Source organism: Ovis aries, chromosome 15, assembly GCF_016772045.2.
Source record: "Ovis aries strain OAR_USU_Benz2616 breed Rambouillet chromosome 15, ARS-UI_Ramb_v3.0, whole genome shotgun sequence".
NCBI lineage: Eukaryota > Metazoa > Chordata > Mammalia > Artiodactyla > Bovidae > Ovis > Ovis aries.
Window position 1 is genome coordinate 41,872,114 of NC_056068.1, and position 23,865 is coordinate 41,895,978.

The following is a 23,865-nucleotide window of genomic DNA, read 5'->3' on the forward strand; positions in this document are numbered from 1 at the left end:
ATCATTTAATACCATTCAACTGGGTCTATCCACATTGAACATTTGCTTATTGATTTCTTTTAAGTCCAAATTTTAAAAAGCACTATAATAGCTGCCAGAGAACCATCATTCAAAAATTTTTTACATTATTCATCAGAAGTAGATAATATACTAGTTTGGGTAGCAGTGTAACTTTATATAGTGTATAATATGTTACAAATTGTTGAGGAATTTTAAACAGAAAAGTGATCTGTTGAGAATTGTGCTTTAGAAAGGTTATTCTCATAGCATCACAAGTTAGAATTAGGAGAGGAGTCTGAAGGTGCGGATACTAGTCACAGAATCTAAAGTAATCTAATAGTCACAGAATCTAAAGTAATCTAGGTGAGAAGAAAGAGAATACATGCTAAAATAACAGAATGTATTATCTCTGTACCTTTGGAAATAACAGAATACATGCTGAATTAATTTGATCCACAGTCACATTTTATTGTTTATAGTTTGACTCCTGGGCTCAAAAATTGTATACCAACCACATATTTTTCCATTTTGTGTTTGTTTTGGGGATTATATTTATATTAAATTCATTAGGGGTTTTTCGCAGTGCTGTAAATATGCATATTCCCCCAAAGAACTTTGGGAATCTGCAACCTTTAACTTTACAAAGAAATAAGGTAAAGAAGAAATGAAGAACTGGGCTTAAAACATGTAAAATCTATTCAAATTAAGTTTACACTGCACATAATCTTTCAGGACTATTTGAAAGTCTACTTCAGAGGATACATCGGTAAATTTATAAAAACTAGTGACAAAGGTCATTTCTGAAAAAATATACATTCTTTCTCCTTTTCTTGCTCTCTCTTCCACAGTAACCATCCAGCTGATCTTTTTGGTTTTACCTCTACTATGTTTTACTTGAGTTTATTTGTAAGACAGAGTTCACACTCTCAGTTCAGTTCAGTTCAGTCACTCAGTTTTGTCCGACTCTTTGCGACCCCATGAATTGCAACAGACCTCCCTGTCCATCACCAACTCCCGGAGTTCACTCAGACTCACGTCCATCAAGTACATGATGCCATCCAGTCATCTCATCCTCTGTTTTCCCCTTCTCCTCCTGCCCCCAATCCCTCCCAGCATCAGAGTCTTTTCTAATGAGTCAACTCTTCGCATGAGGTGGCCAAAGTACTGGAGTTTCAGCTTTAGCATCATTCCTTCCAAAAGAACACCCAGGGCTGATCTCCCTTAGAATGGACTAGTTGGATCTCCTTGCAGTCCAAGGGACTCTCGAGTCTTCTCAAGGAGACTGTAACTAATACTTAAGCCTCTCTTTCTTCTCATCTAGATTACTTCAGATTCTGTGATTAGTCTCTGCACCTTGAGACTCCTCTCCTAATTCTAATTTGTGATGCTATGAGAATAGCCTTTCTAAAGCACAACTCTCATCAGATCACTTTTCTATTTAAAGTTCCTCAACAATTCCTCCTTGGCTTCAAAATAGTCCCAACCCAGGCTTCCCTGGTGATCCAGTGGTTAAGAATCTGCCTGCCAAAGCAGGGAACACGGGATTGATCCCTGATTCCAGAAGATCCCACATCCCTCGGAGCAACTAAACCTGTACATCACAGCTCCTGAGCCAGTGCTCTGGAGCCCTCCAGCTGCAACTACTGAGCCCTTGTACCGCAACTGCTAAACCCTGTGTGCCTAGAGCTGGTGCTCTGCAACAAGAGAAGCCACTGCAAAAAGAAGCCTGTGCACCACAACAAATAGAAGCTGTGCACAGCAGTGAAGACCCAGCGATTAAAATAAATGCTAAAAAATAATTCAACTCATTAACCTGGCATTTGAGGCCTTCTGCAGTATGGCTCCAAACTGTCTTTTCTGTTTTATCATTGTCCCCTTTTGCAGTCTACAGTCTCACCAGGCTTAACTAATTTAAGGCTGTATCACTGTTTGCTCATTGAGTTCCCTCATCTAGAATGTTCATTCCTCTGTCATTTAAATTGCCATCAGCTACAAATCACAGAAAACCCCTCTTCCACCAGTTTAAACAAAAAATTATCTAAATAATGTTTAAATGGAGTATTTTGTGGAAATAATATTAGAAAATTAATGAGCTAATTAAAATTATGGACTAAGGTGGCTGTTTAGAAGCTTCATGAAATATATTATTGTCACCTGTCTTGTTACTTAGACCAAAACCTTGGAGTCATCTTGACTTCTCTTTTTCTCTTATACCCACCCCACAGTCAGTGCATAAGTGAATCCTGTTGCTCTTCAAAAATATATTCAGAATGTGACCAACTCATCATTGTTGCTACTATCACCTTATTCCTCACAACCATCCTTTCTCACTGGGATTATTCCAGTTGCCTTCTAACTCATCTCCTTGCTTCTCTGCCCTTGTCCCCATTCTATCTAGTCTCAGATCAACAACCAATCTAGTCCACTGATAATCTGAAGTGAAATTAGGTCTTAATATTCCTTGGCTCAAAACCATCCAGTGGCTCGCCATGCACTTGAGATAAGAGCCAAAGCCACTGCTGCGATCAGCAAAGCCCTCTACATTTGGCCCCACCTCACTCCCTAACCTCGCCTTCTACCAGTCTTCCCGCTCTCATTCTGTCCCAGCTTCCCTGGGCTCCTTGCTGGACCCTGTGCTTCTTGCCAGCTTCACTTCTTCTTTTTTTTTTTTTTTTTAATTTATTCTTTTTATTGAAGAATAACTACCTTACAGAATTTTGTTGTTTTCTGTCAAACCTCAACATGAATCAGCCATAGGTATCCATATATCCCCTCCCGTTTGAGCCTCCCTCCCATCCCCTCCCCATCCCACCCCTCTAGGTTGATACAGAGCTCCTGTTTGATTTCCTGAGCCATACAGCAAATCCCCATTGGCTGTCTATTTTACACATGGTGATGTCAGTTCCATGTTATTCTCTCCATGCATCTCACCCTCCCCTCTCCCCAAGTCCACGAGTCTGTTCTCAATGTCTGTTCCTCCATTGCCCTGTAAGTAAATTCTTCAGGACCATTCTTATAGATTCCGTATATATGCATTAGAACACGATATGTATCTTTCTTTCTGACTCACTTCACTCTGTATAATAGATTCTAGGTTCATCCACCTCATTAGAACTGGCTCAAAGGCATTACTTTTTGTGGCTGAGTAATATTCCATTGTGTATATGTACCACGACTTCTTTATCCATTCATCTGTTGATGGACATCTAGGTCGCTTCCATGTTCTAGCTATTGTAAATAGTGCTGCAGTGAACAATGGGATACATGTGTCTTTTTCAATTTTGGTTTCCTAGGAGTGGGATTGCTGGGTCATATGGTGGTTTTATTCCTAGTTTTTTAAGGAATCTCCATACTATCTCCCATAGTGGCTATATCAATTTACATTCCCACAAACAGTGCAAGAGCGTTCCCTTTTCTCCACACCCTCTCCAGCATTTATTGTTTGTAGACTTTTTGATGATGGCCATTCTGACTGGTGTGAGGTGATAACTCATTGTAGTTTTGATTTGCATTTCTCTAATAATGAGCAATGCTGAGCATCTTTTCGTGTGTTTGTTAGCACATGTATGTGTGTGTTCTTTGGAGAAATGTCTGATTAGGTCTTTTTCCCACTTTTTGACTGGGTTGTTTGTTTTTCTGGTATTGAGTTGTATGAGAGCTGCTTATATATTTTGGAAATTAATCCTTTGTCAGTTGCTTCATTTGCTATTAGTTTCTCCCATTCTGAGGGTTGTTTCTTCACCTTGCTTATAGTTTCCTTTGCTGTGCAAAAGCTTTTAAGTTTAATCAGGTCCCACTTGTTTACTTTTTTTTTTTTCCATTACTCTAGGAGATGGGCCATAGGCGATCTTGCTTTGATTTATGTCATCAAGTGTTCTGCCTGTGTTTTCCTCTAAGAGTTTTATAGTTTCTGGTCTAATATTTAGCTCTTTAATCCATTTTGAGTTTATATTTGTTTATGGTGTTAGGAAGTCTTCTAATTTCATTCTTTTACATGTAGCTGTCCAGTTTTCCCAGCACAATTTATTGAAGAGGCTGCTTTTGCCCCATTGTATATTCTTGCCTCCTTTGTCAAAAATAAGGTACCTATAGGTGCATGGGTTTATTTCTGGGCTTTCTCTCTTGTTCTGTTGGTCTGTATTTCTGTTTTTGTGCCAGTACCATACTGTCTTGAACAAGACAAGGGTGTCCACTTTCACCACTGTTATTCAGCATAGTTCTGGAAGTCCTAGCTACAGCAATCAGAGAAGAAAAAGAAATGAAAGGAACCCAGATCAGAGAAGTAAAGCTCTCACTGTTTGCAGATGACCTGATACTATACATAGAAAACTCTAAAGATAGTATCAGAAAATTACTAGAGCTAATCAGTGAATTTAGCAAAGTTGCAGGATACAAAATCAATACATAGAAATCACTTGCATTTCTATGTGCTAACAATGAAAAATCAGAAAGAGAAATTATGGAATCAATCCCATTCACCATTGCAACAAAAGAATTAAATATCTAGGAGTAAAGTTACCTAAGGAAACAAAAAAAACTGTACACAGAAAATTAAAAGACACTAATGAAAGAAATCAAAGATGACATAAATAGATGGAGAGATATTCCATGTTCCTGGCTAGGAAGAATCACTATTGTGAAAATGACTATACTACCAAATGCAGTCTACAGATTCAGTGTGATCCCTATCAAATTACCAATGACATTTTTCACAGAACTAGAACAAAAAATTTCACAATTCGTATGGAGACACAAAAGACCCCAAATAGCCAAAGCAGTCTTAAGAAAGAAGAATGGAGCTGGAGGAATCAACTTTCCTGACTTCAGATTATACTACAAAGCTACAGTCATCAAGACAGTATGGTACTGGCCAGGTTCATGTCTGCCTTTGCACTTCCTGTTCTCTTAGCCTGGAGTGTTCTTTCCCCAGATACCCACATGACTCATTCTTGGACTGCTTTAGTTCCTAAATGGTAGCTCTGTGAGGCCTTCCCTGCAGCCTTTCAGCATTTTCTGTCCTCTGTTTAATATTCTTCATAACACTTATTTCCATCTTATCTATATTTTTGTCTCTCCAACCTATAGAATAATCTTCGTGAGGGCAGAGATTTTTATCTGGTTTTTATACACTGTGTCACTAGTGCTAGAGCAGTAGTACCTATAGTACCTATAACACCCACATAATGGATACTTGGTAAACATTGTTTTGTAAATCCTGTGATTATAGTATAGTTTGTAGTGAATATAACAAAAAAGTAGACTCATGGATGTAAAGAAAAAACTGTTGGTTGCCAGTGGGAAGAGGAAAAGAGGAGGGGCTATATAAGGCTAGGGGATTAAGAAGACTAATTCTAAGGTGTAAAATAAGCTATAAGGATATATTGTACAATACAGGGAATGTAGATAGTTTTATAATAACTATAAATGGAGTATAACCTTTAGAAATTATGAATCACTATACCTATAATTATACATCAACTATACTTCAGTTTAAACATTGCAGTTTGATAAGCTTTGCTATTAAATACTAAATTTATGTGAATTATTCCCTAATTTCTAATGAACTGTGCATTTCCAAAGGAAGACTGGCTCAGTTTCCTCAGCTCTGAAAGTCTTTTTTTGTTACCCCTCCTAAATTCCTATCACCTGTAATTCTATTTGTTCTCTACCCCATGTATAATCTATTACAGATTCTTAGATATTTGTATCTCCAGATAGATTCTTAACCTTCCCCAAACTGGATCAATTTTCTATTAGAAATGGTTCTTTCATTTTTACAATATGGAGTCTAATTCATACTTGATTCCCAACTTTTTTCTCTTACTGTCTTCTCAAGTAATAAACAATAAATGCTAATTACAACTGTTATTCTTCAAAATATTGAAATGTTGCTGTAACATGTTTTTTAATATAATTGAACCACTTTACTTTCTCATGTCCCCAGTTCCAGCAATACTTTTTAAAACTTTCAATTACAATTTTAAGGCCTACTCTATATCTCTCCCTCTATTATTCAGTTCTTTCTAAATGCTTTCTGATTTTGTTTATTCCATATACTTTGATATGCACTTAATAGATTTCATACTTTAATTGCATTTAATAGTTCCTACTGTCTTCTGTGGTATCTCCTGTGTTGACAGGAAGTCTTTCACATCTCTATAATCTGTCTCTGATTACTTTAGGTTCTTTATCCAAGAATGCGATGCCCTCAATCCTCTGGCTTTGCTCATTTGAAAAGAGAATATATGCCATACTACATGATTTCCCGAGACAGATGAAAGCAATATTGTCTCTTCTTACCTATTATCTCACACTTGCCCCCAGTACCTCCTCACATTAAGAATGTAAGCTAGCGGCTCTGGTGGTCGCTCAGTGGTAAAAAATCTGCCTGCCAGTGCAGGAGACTTGGGTTCGATCACTGATCTGGGACAGTTCCACGGGCTGCAAAGCATCTAAGCTGTTGCACCATGACTACTGAGCCTCTGCTCTAGAGCCCAGGAGCTGCAGCTCCTGAAGCCTAAACACCCTAGAGCCCACACTCTGCAACTCAAGAGTAACCCCTGCTCGCCACCAGTAGAGAAGCCCGGGCAGCGGTGAAGCCCAGCACAGCCAAAAATAAAATAAATGAGTATTTTAGAAAGAATAGAAGCTAGATGTAAAGCAGTTATCTTGCAATTAAAAATAGATTTTAAGAAAAAAGACATCAAAAGTGCAATATGAGGTCAAGAAAAAGAATGTAAGCTAGAGTGGGGAGAGTTACAACCTGTAGGCCAATGATTCTACTTCACGTTAAAGTTCAAAATGACTTTCTGGGAAAAATTCAACCACTTTTTGTTAGGATTTACTTTATTGTAGTTTTCTTGCTTCAGTTTGTAAGTGTTGGTATGTAATAGAACTTAAGATATTCAAGAAACTAATCTCTTTCAGTTATAGTAGAATGGCAAGTGGTTGTTGGATTCAAATAAATCTTTAAGAAATTCTTTAAATAAATTAAAAGGATTTATCTCTAAAATTCATTTTTTAAGTCTGGGAAAATTGCCTGACCTCCACTACTAAATAAGTTCATGCCTAATCAACCCTACAGGTTGTTTTGACTATCACATGAGAAAATACTGTGTATTTTGAACCCTGCACACGTAGAGGAAGTGATATTATTCATTTGCTCAGACTATTGCTCTCTTGTTAGGTAATTTGCAAACTTTGTTTCCTAGGTGACTAAATATTTCCACTTTTGGGAAAAAAATCAATCAGAAAGATTATCAACTTGTTGTTTTTTTTTTTTTTTTCATTTTCTTTCTATTTTTAGATTAACAAAAGCAGTGGCATTGTGGAAGCATCACGGATCATGAATTTGTACCAGTTTATCCAGCTTTATAAAGACATCACAAGTCAAGCAGCAGGGGTATTGGCACAGAGCTCCACCTCTGAAGACCCAGATGAAAACTCAGCCTCTGTAACATCTTGTCAGGCTAGTCTTTGGATGGGAAGGTATGCAGTGCATAAATGCCATGTTTCTCTTCTTTTCCAACATGCAAACTACTGAATATCACAGTAATATTTTTGCTAATGACCTCTGTGATTTCTTAAATCACATTACTTTTTGTCTCAGATGATATTATATCCCAGATCTGCTTTTGGACTATTCTGTGTTTCAGGACATTGTTAGAGTGCCACATTAAAGAAAAACTAAAGTGGTTCACACCAGGTAATGTTTCTGTCAACCCACTTTCCGTGAATCTACTCAACCTGCTTGCATTTAATGACAAGGTATATAGTTAATACTCTCTTGTAATACGCATTTAGGATCTTAGACAATCAAAGCCCTTCAAGGGATTAGGTCCAAGAATCTGGTAAAACCATTCAGTTTTTCTTAAAGGTATCTGACTAATGGGAGCATTACTGTTGTAAATATTGGCTCCAGGACTTGGCAGTCCATTCTGGAATGGACAAGTAGTTGGTGCACATATTGCATGTACTGAGTTACCAGAAGGAAATGAGGTCAGCCAGCATTTTCTGTGATGGTGCTTGTTTACTCAGGCCTAATATATTATTGTTTTATCTAAACTTTCTTTTCCTTCTCCATAATGCTTTTGGCATGTGAATGCACCCACCTGTTGCCATTTGACAGCCATGACCATAATTTAAATTTGTGAATGCCTCACTGGAAAAAGGCTTACGTGGGTCTAGACATGTTGACATCCTGTCTTATTGTCATACAGGGTAGACAGCACAAATCAGTATTGACAGCATCTTCTACCTTAGAGTTAAGAATATGCTTAACAAGAACTTCATTTTTATTGCTCCATTTACAGTTGCATTTTTTGATCCATTCTTAACCAGCTGGTTTCCAAATACTATGTTGTAGTAACATTGTATTTTAAATTATTCTTTCCTATTTGTCTTTAATAGGATTGTTTGGTTTTCTAGGCTTGGGCTGTACAAGTGTTACTGATGAAATGCCAAATGAGTTTTAGAGCATTTTAGGTAGCATTTAGGCTTATCTTTCCTGTATTTTGTTAAGTTAATCTTTCAAAGACAGACATCTGATTTTGTTTTTCATTCCTTCCCTCTTCAAAACGGTGATTTTTTTTTTTTAATATTTTGAAAGTTGAAAATAGTATTTAATAGTAAATAGTATTTACTAGGCTCTGTGGTAGAAAATGAAAGTAATACTTTTTTCGTATTGCAGTCATCTTAATGAGGAAGGTAAGAATGTTATCCTTTTTCATGTGCCCTCTAGACTGGGAAACTCAATGCGTAATTGGTAGGTTTAGGGCTGCTGCTTGCCTTTGTATATTTTGGGTTTTTGTTTTTTTATACCCTGATATATTTAGTTCATAGGAAAAAGAACTTTTCAGATTGAGTGGGATCTTAAGAGGTATTTATTTGATTCAGTCTTATATCTAGTACCTATTTCTAGTAGTATTTTATATTTACTAAGTACTTATAGGGTATTAGGCATTGTGAGGAGTCCTTTACATGTATAAACTCATTGTGCTCTGTGCTTAATCGCTCAGTTGTGTTCAACTCTTTGTGACCCCATGGACTGTAGCCTTCCAGGCTGCTCTTCCCATGGGAATTATCCAGCATGAGTACTGGAGTGGGTTGCCATGCCCTTCTCCAGGGGATCTTCCCAAACCAGGGATCAAACCCAGCTCTCCTGCATTGCAGGCGGATTCTTTACCATCTGAGCCACCAGGGAAGCCCTTTTTATAAACCCATTAAGTCACAGCAATCCCAGGGGAATACAAATATTGGTTCATTGCAGATGTAGCAACTTGAGGTTTAGACAAATAAACTGGTCTAGCGGAGATTCACATTCAGGCCTGTCTGGCAATACAGCCATGCTCCTAACCTCTGCATTAGTACTCCCTGGTGCATGAAGATCCTGTACTACAGTGCTTCTTAAACTTTGATATTCAGTGGTTTTGAGAAAAAGCTTGAGATTCTTATCAAGCCCTCAGGTGTTGTCACTACTGCTCACCCATGGATAGCACTTTGCGTAGCAAGACTTACCATATTTAGCCAAGTGGTAGTCCAGCTTGAACATGAACACCTGCAGTTGTGTGGGACTCACTGCCTCAGAAAGACAAGCTTTTTGATACACAAATGGCTTTAATCGCCGTGTAATTTTCCCTTTTGCATAATTTTCCTTAGAGCAAAATCTGGCTCTCCTAAGGCAGCACAGCACAGATTCTAGAACCAAATTGCCTGTGTTGAAATCCTGGGTTTACTCCTTACTGTGTCACTTTGGACAAGTTATTAAACCTCTCTTTACTCAGTATCCTCATCTTTTAAAAGAAAATGACAGTAATATGGTCTACTTCATAGGACTCTTGAGAGAGGTAAGTGAGTTAGTATATGTAAAATACTTGGAACAGTGCCTGGCTCATAAAAATATATATCTATAAAAATTAACTATCATTGTTACTAATTATTACTGTTTTCTACTAATTTCAGTGACGGTACCCTCTGGAATTCCACCACACAAGTCTGTTCTCTCTCAGTCGTCAAAGACTTGAACACACTACTCAAATTCTCACTGAGCCTTTTGTTCTCCAGGATAAACCTCCCCAGTTCAGCCTTTGTTTATATTGGTCTCGTCTATATCCCAGAGGCTTTTCTGGATGATCTTTTATCTGTGAATTTGGTTTTCAGAGTAGGGGGACAGAGAACTGAATTCTCCATTCTACAAGTGGTCTAATCAGGACAAACAGCAAGACTTTCTCCCTCCTTCTTCTGGTAACTGTACTGCTAGGAAGGTAGCAAAAAAATGAAGTGAACATAGCACGGCTTCCATTGGCTGCTTCTGTATCTCCTGTTCTTTCTTTTACCTCCATCCAGAATGCTGTTCTTTGTGGCCCTCTGCTCCTCAGTTTTAAACTCTAACCTTCAAAACCCTGTCTGTCACTCTCTATGGATTCAGTTATATTCTTTGCTACTGACAACCAAGTCCACATACTTAGACATAAACTGTAAGCTCCTCAAGGGCAGAGACCCCAGTTCTTTTGGATCTGGCACAACACATAGTAACTTGTTGTTGTTCAGTCGCTGCATTGTGTCTCTTTGCGACCCCTTGAACTGTAGCATGCCAGGCTTCCCTACCCACTGTCTCCCGCAGTTTTCTCAAGCTCATGTCTTTTGAGCGGTGATGCCATCCAACCATCTCATCCTCTGTCAACCCCTTCTCCTGCTCTCAATCTTTCCCAGGGTCAAGGTCTTTTCCAGTGAGTCAGCTCTTCCCATCAGGTGGCCAAAGTATTGGAGCTTCAGCTTCAGTATCAGTCCTTCCAATGAATATTCAGGACTGATTTCCTTTAGGATTGGTTGGTTTGATCTCCTTGCTGTCCAAGGGACTCTCAAGAGTCTTCTCCAGCACCACAATTCAAAAGCATCAGTTCTTTGGCACTCAGCCTTCTTTATGGTCCAACTCTCACATCTATACATGACTACTGGAAAAACCATAGCTTTGATTATACAGACCTTTGTTGGCAAAGTGATGTCTCTATTCTCTAATATGCTGTCTGAGTTTGTCAAGGGCTTCCCAGATGGCACTAGTGGTAGAGAACCTGCCTGCCAGTGCAGGGGATATAAGAGACTTAGGTTCAATCCCTGGTTTGGGAAGATCCCCTGGAGAGGGCATGGCAATCCATTCCAGTATTCTTGCCTGGAGAATCCCATGGCCAGAGGATCCTGGCAGGCTATACAGTCCATGGGGTTGCAAAGAGTCGAACACAACCAAAGCGACTTAGCACGCACAGGTTTGTCATAGCTTTTCTATTAAAGAAGAAAGCATCTTTTAATTTCATGGCTACAGTCACCATCCACAGTGATTTTGGAGCCCAAGAAAATAAAAGTCTGTCACTGTTTCTACTTTTCCCTATTTGCCATGAAGTGATGGGACCAGATGCCATGATCTTAGTTTTTTGAATGTTGAGTTTCAAGCCAGCTCTTTCATTCTCCTCTTCACTTTCTGCCATTAGAGTGGTATCATCTGCATATCTGAGGTTGTTGATATTTCTCCCAGAAATCTTGATTCCAGCTTGTGAGTCATCCAGCCCAGCATTTCACGTGATGTACTCTGCATGTAAGTTAAATAAGCAGAGTGACAATATACAGCCCTGACATACTCCTTTCCTAATTTTGAACCAGTCAGTTGTTCCATGTCTGGTTCTAACTGTTGCTTCTTGATTCACATACAGGTTTCTCAGGAGACAGGTAAGGTGGTCTGGTATTCCCATCTCTTCAAGAATTTTCCAGTTTGTTGTGATCCACATAGTCAAAGGCTTTAATATAGTCAGTTAAGCAGAAGTAGATGTTTTCCTGGAATTCCCTTGTTTTTCCTATGATCCAACAGATGTTGGTGATTTAATCTCTGATTCCTCTGCCTTTTCTAAAGCCAGCTTGTATATCTGGAAGTTCTCAGTTCATGTACTGCTGAAGCCTAGCTTGAAGGATTTTTAGCATTACCTTGCACCTAAAAGGCATTTAAACATTGAAATAAATAGATATAGAAAAATTAAAATACATTAGATCCACACCCATCTAGGTTTTCATTCAGTTTCCCAATTTCAATTCAGAAGCTGCCCTCTTTTATGCATTGCTGAAGCACAGCATTTACTCTGTTACCACACCCTAATGATTTGTCTTTTGTAATACCCCTTAGACCAGGCTTAATTATGTCCCAGGTGAATTACTGAAACAAGGATCTAATTGGTGTTCCACTCTCTAGACTGTCCCTCATACTAGTCTCCCAGTTGATCTCCTAAAGCATTATTTCCATTGGGGGTTCACTTTCCCCTTGATTAAATTCTATCAAAACAAGTTTAAACTTACTCTTTTGACATACAAGGATCAGATTATCTCTGCTATGCTTAAGCAGTCTTTCATATCAGCCTGCTTGATAGACACTTTTCCCTACCCGTTTAGCTTTGTTTGTTCACATTGAATGTCCTCTATCGAAATCCTGTCATTTTTCTACCTTATCTTTCTGACAAATTTGAAACATACTTTCTTCCTTCTTTACTTAGCACTTACTACACATAATACACATTTGACGTTTGCTTATTTTCTATATACAAATTGACAGATTTTAAAGTACTATATCAGTATCTTACATACAGTGGTATAAGCACAGCCAGGAATAAAAACATGTTAGAGGTAGTTTCTACAGTTAAGAAGCTTACAGTCTAGTGGCTATAGTTTGGAACATTTAATTTTTATATAATTATAAAAGCAATACATGCTTGATGAAGAAAACCTAAACATTACAGAATAGCACAAAGATTAAAAGCAAATTTAAATCACTTCAAGAAATATATTTTGAGAACCTAAGACAAACTCCTTATGAGTTTACAGTTTATGGATAGACTAACCAATAAACAGCCAATAAAATGCAGTATTTAAAACCTTTAGTTGAGGGAAATGTTGGTTTTTGAGAGCATAGAGAAGATGGTATCTTGAGTTGAGTAACTGAGGTTGGAGTTTGCCAAACTCCAGGAAAGGAAAACACCACATATAAAGGCACTTGGCTCATTCAGGGGCATTCTAAATTGTGGCTGGAGTAGAAGGTTGAACATCTCTTTTCTTCCTGAGATGAAAGAGCTCTTTGAGGACAGATACTTTGCATTCTATCTCTTTCATATTTCATATGGCACCTGAACCTTAAGACTAAGCTATTCTTTCATTTATATGCCCATTAGCTACAGCAGCATAATATATAGACCCTGATGGCAGGGCCCATATTTTTGAGAGCTTTATATCCTGCATAGTGAATAAATCATATATTGGTTGAATTCATGTATAAAAATTCAATATGATTAAAATGGGCTAAGTTATTTTCAGAAAGACCTGAATATTTCCAGTTTTAGTCCATATTTTCTTTTAAACCATCTCAGGATTTATCTTCTATCCACTCTTTTCTCTACGAAATTTCCCCTGTAGTACTTCTTCCCTAATATGTATGCTGTACCTAAAATACAGGTTATTTTACTCCATACTGCATGAGTCATGTTGTGCTTTACGTTGAGAGCACATACATCCTTGATTACGCTTTTTAAGCCAATGGAAAGAAAGTTTACAGCACAGTGACAACAGAGAACAGCACTGCTCCAGCTCATTTTTCACATTGCAGGGTAAAGCAGCTGACTGACGAGGAAGAGTGCTGTATTTGTATGGATGGTCGAGCTGACCTAATCCTGCCCTGTGCTCACAGCTTTTGTCAGAAGTGCATTGACAAGTGGTAAGTAATCTGCCTTCATGGGGTAGGCCAAGGTCAAATGGGAAAGTGTATGAATACACTTCAAAAAATGCAAATATATTGTAGTTAAGTATAAGAGACTTTGTTCTTTAATACTTTGGATTTTATGACATGCCTCCTACTGCTTAAAATATTTTTATACATAGTCTATAAAATGTGAGGATGTAGCTTAGTTTTGACGATTTACTTTTGCTGTAAAGAGGTTTGTGCCTGATTAAAGTATAGAATAAAACATTTTTCCTTTCCTTCCATTTTTCTCCTCTTTTGTACATTTTTCCCTCCATATGTCATTAGAAAGAGTAATATTAATCCTTGAATACTGAGTATTGGACCTGAGGAGAACTTTAGAGAATGGCTAATCAAGCTCATTATTTTACGAAATAAGAATCAAGCATTTAAGAAAATTTATCACTGACATATGGTAAACTATAGATATTTAAAGTACAATGTGATATATGTATATAATCATAAAAATCATCCTCACAATTTAGATAATGAACAAATCCATCACCCCCAAGTCACCTCATGCCCATCAGAAGGTCTCCTTCCACCAATCCCTCCTCCCGGTCCCCAGACAGCCACTAACATGGTTTCAGTCACTCACTGTAAAATGATTTGGATGTCCCATACAGTATGTACTCTTTTTTGGTCTGGCTTCTTTCATTCATGGTAATTTTTTCAAGATTTACTTTGTCATAGTATGTATCAGTAGTCCCTTGCTTTTTATGCTGAGTAGTATTCATTGTACGAATATACTGCAGCTTCTTTATCCATTCACCTGTTGATGGACGTTGGGTTGTTTTGAATTTTTGGCTGTTATAAATAAAGCTGCTCTATACATTTGTGCTCAGCTGTTTTTATGGACGCACATTTTGGCTTTTTTCTTGGATAAATACCTACAATTGGGATGGCTAGATCATATGGTAGGTGTATGTTTAACTTTTTAAGAAACTGCCAGTTGTTTTGCAAAGTGGTTGTGCCATTTTGCACTCCAGTTTTTGAAAGTTCCAGTTGCCCTACAACCTTGCCAGTACTTGGTATTTGTCATTCTGATTGTAGCCATTCTAATAGATGTGTAGTGGTATCTCACTGTGTTTAGTTTGCCTTTCCCTGCTGACTGGTGGTGCTGAGCATTTTTCTTATGCTAATTTCCCATCTATATGTATTTCATCTGTGGTGAAGTATTCATTCAGATTCTTTTGCCCATTCCTTTTTTTTTAAATTGTATTTTGTTCTTAATTGGAGGATAATTACTTTACAGTATTGTGATGGTTTCTGCAATGCATCAACATGAATCAGCCCCAGGCATACATATGTCCCCTCTCTCTTAAAGCTCCCTCCACCTCCCTCCCCATCCCACTCTTCTAGGTTGTCACAGAGCACCAGTTTGAGCTCCCTGTGTCATACAGCAAATTCCCACTATTTTACATATGGTAATGTATATATTTCAATACTATTCTCTCGATTTATCCCACCCTCTCCTTCCCTGACTGTGACCAAAAGTCTATTCTTAATGTCTGTGTCTCTTTGCTGCAGTGTTCACTGAAGCACTGTTTACAATAGCTAGGACATGGAAGCTGCCTAGATGTCCATCAGTGGATGAATGGATAAAGAAGTTGTATATACACAGTGGAATATTAGCTATTAAAAAGAATGAATTTAAGTCAGTTCTAATGAGGTGGATGAACCTAGAGCCTATTATACAGAGTGAAGTAAGTCAGAATGAGAAAGACAAATACCATATATTGATGCATATATATGGAATCTAGAAAGATGGTACTGATGATCCTTCTTGCCCATTTTTTTACTTAGTTGTTTTTGTATTAAGTTTTGAGAGTTCTTTAAGTGTTATGGATACATGCCCTTTATCAGATATATAATTTGCAAATATTTTCTCCCACTCTGTGATTTATCTTTTCATTCTCTTAAGAATGTCTTTCAAAGAGTAGAAATTTTTAATTTTTATGAAGTCTAGTTTTTCAATTTGTGATTAATGAATAATCATTTTAGTGTCATATCTAAGAAATCTTTGTTTAACCCAAGATCACGAAGATTTTCTTCCATTTTTCCTTCTAAAAGATTTATTGTTTTTAGGTTTTACATTTAGGTCTAGGATCCATTTTGAGTTAATTTTTGTATGGTGTGAGGTATGGATCAAAAAATTTTTATTTTACTGTTAATGGCTTTCCAGTTGCTCCAGCACAGTTTTTTGAAAGGACTGTCTTTTCTTCTCTAAAATTGCCTCTGCTCCTTTGTTGAAAATCAGTTGTTCAAACACAGGTGAGTATTTCTGGACTCTCTCTTGTTCCGTTGACCTATTGTCTACTTCACACCAATTTCATATTACTTTGATTAGTGTAGCTTTGTAAGTCTTAAAATCAGGGAGTGTTAGTCCTCCAACTTTGTTCTTTTTCAAAGTTGTTTTGGTTTTTGTAGATCTTTTGCGTTTCAGTGTGAATTTTATAATCAACTTGTCAATTTCTACCAAAAAAAGTCTATACGAATTTTGACTGGGATTGAGTTAAATAATTTGGGGAGTGTTAAGTTGGACATAGTGACTAAACAATAATAAAACTTCCTAACAATATTAAGTCTTCCCAACCCACATCTCACTATGTTTTGCCATTTATTTGAAAGTGAAAGTAAAGGTCGCTCAGTCGTGTCCAACGCTTTGTGACCCCCATGGATTATACAGTCCATGGAATTCTCCAGGCCAGAATACTGTGGGTAGCCTTTCCCTTCTCAAGGGAATCTTCCCAACCCAAGGATAAAACCCAGGTCTCCCACAGGTCTTCTTTAATTTCTGTCATCAATCATAGTTTCCAGTGTTGCACATCCTTGACAGATCTATCCCTAAGTATTTTATAATTTTTATGTTACTTTAAATGTTATTTTTAAATTTCAAGTTTTGATTATTGTATTTCTATATACTAGAAATAAGCAGTTTTGTGTATCAGTCTTATATCCTGCAACCTTAATAATGATTTATTTATTAGCTCTTTTTTTATAAATTCCATAGAACGTTATTGAATGACAACAAAACATTTTTTGAGAGAGATTTTTTTTCTGGATATAAAATTTTAGACTGATAACAGTTTTTCTCTCAGTGCTTTAATGACATTGCTCCACCATCTTCTTGCTTACAACATTTTCAGTGAGAAATCTGCTCTCATCCTCATCTTTTTTCCTCTGTAAGTAATGTGCCTTTTTCCCTCTGGCTGTTTTTAAGGTTTTTTTCCCCTTCATCTCTGATTTTCAGCAGTTTGATTTTGATGTGCCTTAGTTTTCTTCATGTTTCTTGCACTTAAGATTCATTGAGCTCCTTGGATTTGTAGGTGTATAATATCATGAGTTTTGGAAATTTTTCAGCTAGTATTTTCTTAAACATCTTTTTCTGTTCTCTTTTGTCCCGTCTCCTTCTGGGACTCCAGCCACTAGATGTACTAGACCACTTTTGCACAGCTCACAGATGCTATTTTGCCTTATTTTTTGAGTCATTTTCTCTGTGTTTAATTTTGGATAATTAATACTGCTATATCATTTCAAAATCACTGATTTTTTTTCCTGCAGTCTATTGCCATTAATCCCACTCAGTGTATTTTTTTATTCAGATATCTTAGTACTCATCCAGAAATTCAAGTTTTTAATATCTTCCAATCTTTGCTTAATATGTGGTCTTTCCTCTAGCTTTTTAAATATATAGAATACAGTTATCATAACCTTTCATTTTCTTGTTGCTGATTCTGATGTATCTGTCAGTTCTGGATCAGTTTTGATGGATTGTTTTCTTCATTTTGGGTTGTATTTTTATGCTTCTCTGTATGAATGGTAGTTCTTAGCTGGGTTCCAGACATTGATTTTTTACCTTTTGCGGTACTGGATATTTTTGTATTCCTATAAATATCCTTGAGCTTTGTTCTGGAATATAGTTACTTGGAAACAGTTTGATCCTTTTGAGTCTTGCTTTTATGGCTTGTTAGGCAGGACCAGAGTGATGTTTAGTTTAGAGCTAATTATGCCCTGCTGAGGCAAGCCTTCAGAGTAGGGTACCTGATGCTCCATGAATTACAAGGTTTTCCACTCTGTCTGGTAGGAACAGGCAATGTCCAGGCCCTTTGTGAGCTTTGGTTACTGTCGCCTCAAATCCTTTTGAGTGATTCCTGGGCTTGAGTAAGTTTCCTGACTCACACACACTGATCATTACTCTGCTGAATATGTCTACAGGGGCCTTCAGTAGACTCTGGGATTCTCCCTTTGTGTAGCTTTCTCCTGTCCAGCACTTTACCCTATGAACTAGCTGTCTTGGCATCCTAAGAGTCTCTGCTCTTGTCTTGTCAACTCAGAGAGTCTACCAGCCTCCATCTGTTTCCCCTGCACTCTCTCTGGCACGGAAACTCTCAGAGGCAGTGAGCTGGGTAATTATAGGGCTCACCTTGTTTTGTTTCCCATCTCTCTGGGATTATAATCCTTTGTCATCTTGTGTTTAGTGTTGAAAACCATTATTTCATGTATTTTGTCCAGTGTTTTAGTTGTTTTAAGTGGGAAGATAAATCTGGTCCCTTGGCCAGAAGCAGAAATCAACTGTTTTAAAATTGTGACTTTTGTGCACAGAAGAGCACAGATAATTATCTTTAAAACTATCTCTGAAGATCCAGAAATGAATCTGCTCTACTTTCACATTTAGTTTTTAGAACAGATTTCTAAATTTTTGCACAGAAGCCAAAGAGCAATTGATATAATTACTTTGGTTTCAGATTTCACTGAACAATAAAGAGAAAAATATTTTCCCCTCTGTGACATGTTTCTGGCTCAAATATGCTATTTTTAAAATTTCCAAAGTAGTGTTTGACAAGAGAAAAAAATCCCTTTGGAAAACATAATCTTATTTAAGTGATTATATATAAGCTTTTTCCTCCCCCCAAAATTATTCTGCATGTAAAGTTCATTTTATTTTAAGCCCTGAATGCTTCCATTCCATTGTTTATAGCAGCAAAAGATAGGAAAAAATCTAGATGTCCTTCCTTCAACGGGAGATAAGTTAAATGAATTATAGCCTATCCAAACAGTGTATTTTGAATAGGCAGCTCTAACATGTGCTGATACTTGTAAAAAAGAGCAGTGATGTGTAGACACACACAAGCTGGTCATGGCTAGTCTGTCTCTAGAAGAATATATAAAAAACTGAAGAATATGTAAGAAACTGGTTAACAGCAGTTGCCTCCAGGGATAATAAAGATTAGGGTAGGAGGAAGAGATGTATTTTTCACTATACACTTTTATGCTATTTCCTTTTTTTAAAAAGTACATGTATTACATTTCAAATTCATTGTTTTAAACAGAAAAAGAAAACAAACTATTCTTTATTTCATTTCTCTAATAGGAGTGATCGGCACAGGAATTGCCCTATCTGTCGCCTACAGATGACTGGAGCGAATGAATCTTGGGTGGTGTCAGATGCACCCACTGAAGATGATATGGCTAACTATATTCTTAACATGGCTGATGAGGCAGGCCAGCCCCACAGGCCGTGACCTCCTGGTGAAGTGTTCCGTTGCTGGTGTGGGCTACACATACTTCAGTCATGGGGAAAGAGGGCAGGGATATTGTGGCACAGACACAGCAATTCCCCCCACCCTCTTATTTTTGCTATTCTGATAGTTTGTCCTTTTATTTGGATAAACTTTCCCTGTCTTCCATTTGGGATAAACTAAAATTTGCTACCATTTTAGACCATATTTTCCTATTATTTGTCTGTTCTAATACATATTAGGACTAATTGCTCTTGAATTCTTTGCTGAGTTAACAACATTTCCAGGGGCTTCTGAAACACTTACTTTTCAGGGCAAGAGTATTCTGGAATGTATTTAGTTAGGTTTAAAGTAAACCTTGAATTTTAAAAAGTTGTAGCCATGTGAGAGAAAATCTTAACTGAAAATGTATAATACATCAGAGTGCATGTTACTACTTAAATTAGTCTTTCTGCTGGGATCTAAGGAATATGTATGCCCCCTTGTGGTTGACTATTGCTCTTTTAATAGTTTTTACTTGAAACAATCCCTAATTATTTCCTAACTTTAACAGTGTGTTTTGGAACTACATGTTTTTTAACTTATGTGTTTTTTCCCCCCATGCTGTGTAATTTGGGTGAAGACTATGAGTTAGGGCAGGACTTTGCCTTGTAAATGGATTTCTGCTGGGGAGTCTTCTTGGCTATTCTAAATGCTTTCCTACAGCTGGGAAACTGTTCTAAATAGCTTTTGTTAATACTTATTCATCCTGGAGATTCAGATGGAAGTTTTTCTTCATCATAGACCCTAAATTTTATGTCCAAATTATGATAAGTCTTTAACATTGGTTTATGGTGCTTTTATTTTCTTAATTTGAAGGCATCTTCCTGAGGTCCTAGAGTCTTCAAATTTCTTAGATTAAGAAAATAGTATGTAGCCTTTTAACCATATGTACACAAAACACTCCTGAAAATTAGGAGATGACTTGACTTTCTGTTTCACTGTATTTCATTTGAAACGCCAGGAAAGAGTATAGATAGGGTGTTCAGCAGCACTTGAGCCATTTTTTAAAAATTTTGTTTATAAAGTAAAATATTATTTTATGCTACACATTAACATTTCAGCATATAATAAACTAGGGCCTGGTGTCTTTAAAAAGTGTTTTAACATTCCACATTATTTTCTGATTTATTATTGGTATGTTACAAATATTAGTATTTTCTGAAGTACCAAAGCATACAATTTAAGTTGCTGCTTATTGACGGCAGAATTTTTGGATACTGGGGGCTTTAATCAGAATGCAAATTAAGTTTGTTTTAGGAAAAATGTCCAACCAAATGTAGCTTGGATTTTACCCCCTAATATAATACTAATAATTGGTTGACTTTCCTGATGGAGGCAGCTGTTTATACAAGAGGAGTGCTGGGGTCTCGGTCCTGTCGGCCTGGCAGTGCACTTGATGGCTCTGTGACCTGAGAAAGCCCCTTCCTCCAGTTTGCAGGCTCTTTAGAAACTGACTTTATCTGTGGTGTTCACACTTTCTTTCAGCAGCAGAACTGTTTTTTTCCCAAGTAAAAATTATACTCAAAATCTCAAAATCCCTACACACACATGCTGCACACACACACACACACACACACACACACACACAGCCCCCATACCCCAACCCTGCTCTGTCATTTTCTCATTATACATTTCCTTATATAAATTTATGTACCACAATAACTAAATATTTATGAAGTCAGCCAACAAAAACATGTTAATGCACTGGTGAATACAAGTATATCGGAATTTGATGAGTAACACAGTTGCATGATGGGACTTGTTTTTTGTTTTTTGTTTTTTTTTTATTTTTTTTCCAAAAAAAAATTCAATTAAATTCAAGTCAAAATCCAGACCTCTGATTGTCCTCCATAGGTTCCCCAGTGCTCCATGGAACATATTTTGAAAACTTGGAGATAAAAGTCTTTGGAGACTAAGTCTTCGAAAATATGTTCCATGGAGTACTGTCTTTATGGATTTGCTGAGTCTCATTCAGATTGCCCAATTTAAGAATGTTTTTGAAAATGAATAAAATTTCTTTATAGATTTTTGGATTTTTCCAGTTATAGCCAATGATTTTATCCCCCAAAATCCTTCACATTTCAAGGAATTATTTTTCATAGTGAGCCCAGTGACTTGATGTTGCCCAAACCTTTTTATTTTCCAATATAAGCTCCAAGACACTAACTGATACTGTGAAATATATTTTTACTAGCCTTATCAAATAAATGAGCACAGTTTTTTGGTCACTCCATTAAACTGGGTAATAATTCTTTAGATGTGAATGTTAGGTAGGTTCTACTGTAATAACTAATTGTAAAAGTTGTAAATTTGTTTAATGGATGAAATGTGTACTTTTTGTATTCTGTACAGCTTGTCTTTTTTAAATATTAAGTACTTAAATGCATTTACTATGATAGGAAATATGTGTGCCTTCTAGGATTTATGAAGCTGTTTCATGAACTCTTAAGAAATTTGTAAGTTATAAAGTTTCCCTGTCTTAATAACAAAGGGTTTACTCATAATACTGTAGAACTTTAGTTTGAGAAAATGGATTTGACTATGTACTGAATTTAGAAGTTGAAGATAATAGTATCTGTTTTGTTCTTGATGCAAACTGATGTATTGTGCAATAAATAATCTTTAGCAAGTAAATTTTAGGTAATTGAGATTTTTTTTTATTATGTAGTTTCACATTTTTATATACCAAGTGTTTATATTCCTTAGAGGACTGCTTTGTGTTGTGTTCTGGCAGATTGTGCTGTTTTTGTGCTATGTTTTAAAACACTTCAAATTAGACTCGATTTACTTATACCTAATATAGGTAATAAGGCTGCTTGAAAGTATCTTTTGGTTCAGTGATTTTTATCATTGAGAAGTTGGATTCATTAAAAGGCAGTCCAAAGAATTTGTATTTTTAACTGTTTTTTTCTTAAGTCCAGCTTACTTTATCTAGGAGTAAGAAAGCTACTTGGAGATTAGAGAAATCAGGTGACCCACCCACATTTATAAAGGACATTTACAATGACAGTATAACATAAACAGCAACAGATGGTCATTTGTTTTCATGTCTTTCTGTTACCCTACTGGATAGTAAAAATGATAAAATACTTCACCCTGTGGTGGTTTTGATATTTTACCTTGTAAGATCATTTCTAAGATAAAAGAGTAGGATTAGAGAAACAGGCTAGAATCTTAGGGCTGAGAACGGGAAAACCGTTTATAAGAAGGAGTAGCAGTTTATAATTAATGTGTATCATCATGGAGAAGTACACATTTTGGTGTCAAAGACATAAAAGCCTCCTCAGAGATTTATTTTTCCAATCTTGCAGCTGTTTATAGTCTAACTCTGGCATACTCTATCTCCCTAATAAGATATTTCTTTAGAGGTAGAAGGTTTATAAAAATTTTCAAGGAACTATGTCTGATAAGTGTTCCTTTTATTGCAGTTAGTTATACCTGTTTTTTATAACAGTCATAGTTTTTAGGTAGAGAATACCTAGGTTCATTACCAGTGTATCACCTTCAGTTGCGTCTGCAATCTCAGAAAATGATCAAAATATTATTTCACCATCGCGGCACTCAGAAACAAGTAAAGAGAAAGCCATAGGGATGTGCTTTTAACTCTGCCTTATCCAAGGTAAGACAAAGTAAAGGTGCAGGACAGGCCTTGGTAGACACCACCCCAGGAACTGTGATTGGTTTTTATGAGGCACAGAACAATAACATTGATCATTTCAACAATGCAGTTTCAAGTAACGATGTGAACTTGAGCCCTTTAGAGTAAGCATGTCTCAAAAACCATTCTGCTAGAAGGGTGGGCTAGTGTACAGTTGTCTTTGATTCCAACTGTGATCACAAAAGAAAGAGATTCACCCTAAAAAGGCCAGTTAGGTTGATGATGTAATAAAAGTGCATCATGCTATAGAAAAAGGTATCTGAAAAGCGTGCAGGTCAGGTAAAATCCAGTAGGTATTGACTGAACAGACTGGAGATATATCCAGGGAAAAGGAGATGGCCATGTGAGACTTTACTCATGAACTATTACAGCAGAAGTTAGAAAAAATGAGCAAAAGTTTCCCTCCTGGGTTTTGAAAGCTTCAGTTCAAATTTTGAGTTTTCCTAGTGAATGTCATCCATAGCTGAATCTTGATTCAGAAAAGATAAATTAGTAATTATTATTAATAGCTTTTCATGATGCCTGTATCTTTTCTTAAAATTTAAAGATTTGCCTAAAATAGTTTAAAACTGTTTAGCCACAGTCCTAACAGACTTTATTTAATAATTAAATGCTTGATACACATAAAATGACAATGAAAAACTGTAAAATACTTGTTATGTTCAGGCAAATGTATACAAATGGCTTTTTAAAAATAACGAGTGCTTAAAATAAATGCTCAGTTTTCATTCAGTTTCATGGTTAGCTATAAGATAGCATGTTTGCCTTGTAAAAAGACTGTATTTATTGTTCTGTATGCTAAGTTGACCAGTGGAGGGGATAATCGTTATAAAGTAACAGGACAAGACAACCTAAAGCCAGGTAAGCATCTTCGCAGG

General features: G+C 36.7%; 1 protein-coding gene across 4 annotated transcripts in view; it reads left to right on the top strand.

Annotated features, from left to right (window-relative positions):
* The window catches only part of RNF141 (ring finger protein 141), a 36,584-nt gene extending 14,621 nt beyond the window's left edge, over positions 1 to 21,963 (top strand). For 2 of the 4 annotated variants that reach the window (XM_060399911.1, XM_042233067.2), the window contains exons 4-7: positions 7,307 to 7,488; positions 13,634 to 13,741; positions 15,128 to 15,192; positions 19,140 to 21,963. In XM_060399911.1, the coding sequence (XP_060255894.1) occupies positions 7,307 to 7,488; positions 13,634 to 13,741; positions 15,128 to 15,192; positions 19,140 to 19,183 (399 nt within the window). In that variant the 3' untranslated portion in view covers positions 19,184 to 21,963. The remainder of the gene's footprint in view (positions 1 to 7,306; positions 7,489 to 13,633; positions 13,742 to 15,127; positions 15,193 to 19,139) is intronic. The other 2 variants (XM_004016160.6, XM_027979397.3) reach the window with 1 other exon arrangement.
* Positions 21,964 to 23,865: the final 1,902 nt, after the last annotated feature.